Raw genomic sequence first — 6,000 nt, forward strand, 5'->3', positions numbered from 1 at the left:
ATACTATATTATATTATATATATTATATTATATATTATATATTATATATTATATATTATATATATTATATTATATATATTATATTATTCTATACTATATTATATATATTATATATGTATAATTATGTTATTCTATACTATATTATATTATTTTATTCTATACTATATTATTTTATTCTGTACTATGTTATATTACATCTATTATTTTATTCTATACTATATTATATTATATTACATCTAAACTGAATCTGCCAAGCACTCAACTGCACAGAATTTCCTGACTGGCAGCTGACAGACCTAACACACACACCCAGATTTAACTGGTCAGTGAATTAAAACACACTAGAATTCAATTACTAATTTTCTTCAGGTAAGCTATCTTTTGCAATGTATTTTACTTGTGAAAAACACAGGTGCAGCAAATGAGGTAATAGTTGGGGTTTTTTTTCTCTAAGGTTCAGAGAATGTGAAACCCAGAAATATTCTTGGGAAGAATTGTGCCTTGCTTTTCTCTGTGAGGAGAAATGTGGCGACAGGAATAGTAAAACAAAGGTTTTTTACTTCATTTTCATTTCAACATGAATTGCCAAGAGCACAAACTACCCCCTGGCTCTAAGGAACTTTCAAAGATGAGCAAGAAGAAACTCCCAATGTGAGTGCCCCGAAACTCCAGAGGAGACAGAGCTGCAAGGGATCCCAAACAGCAAAACTGTAACAAAATTAATGGATCCTCCCCCCAGTCCCAAATCTAGGCAACCTTGTTTCCTTCCAAAGGAAAACTGCACCTTCCCATTTTCCTGTTTTTCCTTTCCCACTCACAAATAAAACAGATGTTTTTCTCCTTAATTTCTTATGTGCAGCTTTCATGGGTTTACTGCAACAACTTCTGAAGAAATAAGGAAGTTTTTCAAGATTTAAAGCTGTACACCTGCAGCAGCAAAGTGTCAGAATGGATGTTTATTTAAAAAAGCTTTAATTTAGAGCAGCAATACAATTGTCTTCAAACCCATGAGTTTTGTTACTTATAATTGATAATCTCTCTTAAAATTCATCTCTCTTAAACAGGTCTCTGGGATTCTTCTTTTCCCTTATTTAAAAACCTAAGAATATCGTGTATCCTGGAGTCAGACTGGAGTATTTTTCAGTCACTCATTTTAGAGATTCAATACCTTTCACTGCCCTTCTTCTTACTCTTGTTACAATCACTTTGTTCCTTACATGAGTGCTTAAAGATTCTACTTGCACCTCTACTGCCACTGCTTCTAAATCCTTGGAACAAATCCCATGAAAGAAAACCTCTCCTTGGGGAGGATATTTCTCCTGTGACAAGATGATGGTTTTCACATTAAATCCAGGTGTTAACACCAGACAGGGTCTGTCAGTGCTTTATCTGCTTTTTCCCAATTTTTTTCCTGCAGTTTTTTTCAAATAGAGACATAAAATTTGAACAAAAAGTACAGCAAGTGCTCACCTCGGGGTCTCTTGGGTTCTGCTTTGCAAGCATATCCAAAACAGGCTGCAGGTCTCTGACTTCATGAGGGAACAAGGGCAGGAAACGTTTGTAGCCTCTCACCTAAAGCAGAAAGTTCCAGAATTCAGAATTTCAGAACCCATCCAGCACCAGCACACACTGAGGGGAAAGGAAAGACCCTTGGAGGAATTTCTTGATTAGGATCCTCATGTCATAAGGAGAGCAAGTCTGCAATCAAAGTCTTAAAGACCTTGTGATATTTAACTTTGTGTTTTATTGGGATATATAACTTTGTGTTTTTACAAAATTATTAAGAATTCATGGCATGTTAATTAAGTTTAAAACAAGGGACATCTGGAGATTGGTAAAGCAGGGTCACCAGCAGAGTGCCCAGGACCACATCATGGGGTGTCCAGTATCCCAAGGATGGAGACCCCACCACCTCTGTGAGCCACCTGTCCCAGGCTCAGCCCTTACAGCCCAAAAATATTTTCCTGTGCTCAAATTTTTATTACACTTAACTTTTCAACGTTATAACTATGTTTTATCACTCAGTATCTCCATGTCTGCAATTTCTTTTGCATTCAAATCTGGATTTTTACTAATCTGGATCATTAAATAACATCAGGTGTCATGAAAATGGGAAAGAAGAGAACTAATCTTTCACAGTGCAGTTTAAAATATTTAATCATATTCAACACTTATTTATTTTAATATTTTTGAAAATAACAAAGAAAATATTTGTAACTTACAAATTTCAGTTAAAGAACATTAAATTTAGGAATTTTTTACCTTTGTAATGATGTAGAGAAATTTAAAAGCCAGGTGAACTAGTGGGGGAGGAGATCCACTGTCCCATACTATCTCCAACAAGGAATTCATCATCCCCTCTAGTGAAAGGAGAGAAAAACCAGTGAGATTACATGCAGGTCACAGAGTTTCTTGTACTTCTGACAGAACAGAGTGAGACAACAATTATAAAATGGAAGTACTATCAGCCACAGCAATCCTGTAATGCAAACCCAGATCTTCCAGAGTAACAGATTTTTAAGAATAGACACAAAAATTATTTAAGGCTGACATTCCTACCTAAGTGGTGATCCAAAAGGTGAGGCTGCTCCTGGTACTTGTCCATTATACCTGAAAATAAAAAGATATCTGTAATAAACTACTCCAAGGCTCTTCCAGACCTTAACTGTGAGATATCCTCTGATTCTGAACAGTTCTAGTTTAAGATTCCTGCATCCCTGAGCTGCCAGCACCTGTAAGCAAGGTCACAAAGTTGGAAAATCATTGAGTGGATGGAGCCTGGAGCAACCTGGGATAGTGGAAGGTGTCCCTGCCCATGAAGTCCCTTCCAACACAGAGCAGTTTATAATTCCAAGCAACAGCTCAAGCACAAGCTGTCCCCTCACACTGCACTCATTTACCTCCACTGAGCCACCAACCCACCCCAGGAGCCTCCCCAGTTTCCTTGGACAAACCCCCACAAGCAACACTTGGCAATGAGGGTGCTCCTCACAATCCTCAGAGCTGCTTTCTTATTTTGAAATAGAATACAGGGAATTGTTCAGCAAAGAACAAAGAATCCTTAACAAATTTTAACCTCAACAAACAAACTGCAGCTCTTACCACTGTGCTCCTCAAAACTGTTCACATCCCTTACTCTGTTTTGCTGCCAGTAACACAGTGTCTCCTTTTGGATACTGACTCAAGAAAAGACACATTGCAATTAAGTATTGGGAAAAAAAAAAAAAAAAGAACAACTTTTCAGAGCTTTCAGACACAAAAGCTTTTCAATTTAAACCCAGAATCAATAAAAAGCAGCTACAGAAATGAAAATTGGATTCCCAAGAAGATCATTAAGTGATCCAGTGTGGCACTGGAGATTGCCTGGCTCATTTTAGCTCTTTGGTCAGAAAACAGCTTTTGAATTAGAAAACCAAAACCTCCTTAACCTCCCCTTTTCTGTATTTGTTTCTCTCACAAACCACTTTGCTCTCTGTCCTTTTTCTCTGCTTGACACATGAACATTTACATTGAAGACATGACACAAAGCCAACAGTGCTGCAGTTGACCAGTGGATGCCACTGCACCACCACTTTCAGACCAACCAACAGCATCCTTGTGCAATTCCACTGGGACACCAGAACAGCATCCAGAGGGAAACCTGAGCTCCTAATCATCCCTGGCTTCCCACCTGAATTAATGCTGATACAAACAGCACAACCAGTGAGCACAAAAAGTGGAATTGAGGAGCAAATTGTTTTCCCAGGTCCCAGCCTGGCAAAGATAAAATAAAACCCCAAATAAAAAAGCTGAAGAGAATGAACCTAAACCAGATGCTCTAAAACTATTATTTCAAAAAAGACCTTCCTATCTTTTCCTACAAAATTGTAGTTGCAGATTAAACTGTTTCCCAAACTTCTGTTTCTAATGGTTCATCACAAAATGAGCATCATGAGTTTTTCTGAATGCTTTGGGAATTTTCATTAAAACCCTCTGGAAGAGGTGATCACTGCATTCCCTGCTCCAGATAAAAGCCATGTGTCCCCAAGTGTCAGTGGTCTAACCCACACACTGAGCCTCTTGGCAGGTTGGGGACATTTTGTCCCAGAAGGATCAATGACACCTGAGCACACTAAATATTATAACCCAATACTGAACCACAAGATCTTTTTTAAGTCTATTTAGCTTATATTTACTGGGCAATGATACACAGGCAGAAAGCTCATAAATAGAATTGAAATGCAAAGAAAAACTCCACATGATGTGACAAACAGAGAGGCACAGCAAGGTGATTTTTCCAGCAATGGTTTTTCCTGTCCCACTGACATCTGACATTTCCTCTGGGATGCTGAACAAGCTCAGCAATGAGAGTTCCTTCTGTCTGAGCAGTTTTATGTCCATCATTTAGATGGAACAGTCAGTTCAGCCAACCACAATAATGCTACTGAGAAACTTCTGCAGGGTCAGATCTCCAAATCTGGGGGGTTCTGCTTTATTGTTTGCCCACCTCATTTCTTGTTGTCAAAAACAAAGATGCTGTGTCAAAATTTTGACTGTGAGTTTTGCAATTTCTCCACCCTTCACAAAAATCCCTGCAAAATTCAGTTTGCAAATACACGAAGCACTGAATGAACTTTTGCAAATCACCTCACCAGAATATTGACCCAACACACAGATGTGCCTTGAACCAGGCTGGTCACCCATGACACTGCTCCATGCACCTCACTGTGGCCCTTCCACATTCAGCTGAGGCCCAGGGCCAGGACAGCTTTCCTTAGGTGGCACAAAACTCAAACCAAGTTACCTCCACTTGGAAAAACAAGCATGATCTCTATGGATGCTGCCATTCTTCACATTTCCCATGAAATGAAAAGGTAAAGAGGAAATTGACACTTTAAAGCACAAAATGGGTGTGTTCCAATGAGTAACAGAGTGGCTTTATTCGACAGACGTACAAACTTTTAACTAAATTATGGCCTGAATTTGAACAGGAAACTGAAGTCAGAATTCAGATTTCTGAATCAGGAATCTAAGACCTAAGTTTTCATTTACAGTAGTTAAATACCAGGTAATAAAAGAATATCTATAGGGAAAACAAAATGAGCAAAAAACCACATCTGAATTACCCGTTGATAAAGTTCCAGCATTATCACTGACCCAAAAATTAACGGTTTGCTCCCTTTTTGGTATTCAGCAGTAACAAAATGAATCATACACAATAAAATGTTTGTATCACGCAGTAGCAGGACCACTCCCTTTGGCTGCCGTGCTCACCTATGAACCGCTCCACGGCCATTTCCCTCGTCACCAGCTCCCCGAAGACCTCCCGCAGGTTCCCGATGAGTTCCGCGACCTCGCGGCTCTCGGTGAAGCTGTCCAGGATGTTCCTGGCGCTGATGGCAGCCGGCTCCTCGCCCTCCTCCGGCTCCCGCCCCGCTCCGTCCATGGCCCGGGCCCGGCGCTGGCAGTGACAGAGGAAGGGTCGGTTCCGCCCCGCTCAGGGCGCGGGCAGGGCCGGTCCCGCCGCCCCGCTCACCCCGCCCGGCCCCGCCATGCGGCCACCGCGCCCCTCCCGCGGCCCCTCCCGGCCCTACCGGCCTCCGCCGCCGGCCCGCACCGCGGGGCTCCCGGAGCCGCCGGCCTCGCCCCTCCGGCCCGGCGCTGCGAGCACCCGGGACAAGCGATAACCGGGACACGCGAACACGCGGGACAAGCGGGCACCGCCGCCCCGGGCCCGCCCCGCGCTGCCGCCGCCGCCCAGCTACGGGCCGCCAGGAGGGACCAAAGGCGGCGGCACCGCCTCCGAGCGCGGGCCCGGCCCCTCCGCGGGGCGGGGGAGAGATGAGGGGACACGCCCTGGGGACACACACACCGGGAATGGGGACACCCACCCTGGGGACACACACACCGGGGGGGGGGCACACACACCGGGGATGGGGACACACACCCTGGGGACACACACACCGGGGGTGGGTTCACGCCCTGGGGACACACACACCGGGGATTGGGACACCCACCCTA

At 43.1% G+C, this 6,000-nt stretch overlaps 1 protein-coding gene across 2 annotated transcripts in view; it reads right to left on the reverse strand.

Annotated features, from left to right (window-relative positions):
- TBCD (tubulin folding cofactor D) overlaps positions 1-5,763 on the reverse strand; it is a 125,965-nt gene extending 120,202 nt beyond the window's left edge. For both annotated transcript variants that reach the window (XM_054645190.2, XM_077188123.1), the window contains exons 1-5: positions 5,574-5,763; positions 5,254-5,440; positions 2,560-2,610; positions 2,263-2,360; positions 1,471-1,572 (exon numbers count right to left, since the gene is read on the reverse strand). In XM_054645190.2, the coding sequence (XP_054501165.2) occupies positions 1,471-1,572; positions 2,263-2,360; positions 2,560-2,610; positions 5,254-5,425 (423 nt within the window). In that variant the 5' untranslated portion in view covers positions 5,426-5,440; positions 5,574-5,763. The remainder of the gene's footprint in view (positions 1-1,470; positions 1,573-2,262; positions 2,361-2,559; positions 2,611-5,253; positions 5,441-5,573) is intronic.
- Positions 5,764-6,000: the final 237 nt, after the last annotated feature.

The sequence above is a fragment of the Agelaius phoeniceus genome, chromosome 19 (assembly GCF_051311805.1).
Source record: "Agelaius phoeniceus isolate bAgePho1 chromosome 19, bAgePho1.hap1, whole genome shotgun sequence".
Classification (NCBI taxonomy): Eukaryota; Metazoa; Chordata; class Aves; order Passeriformes; family Icteridae; genus Agelaius; species Agelaius phoeniceus.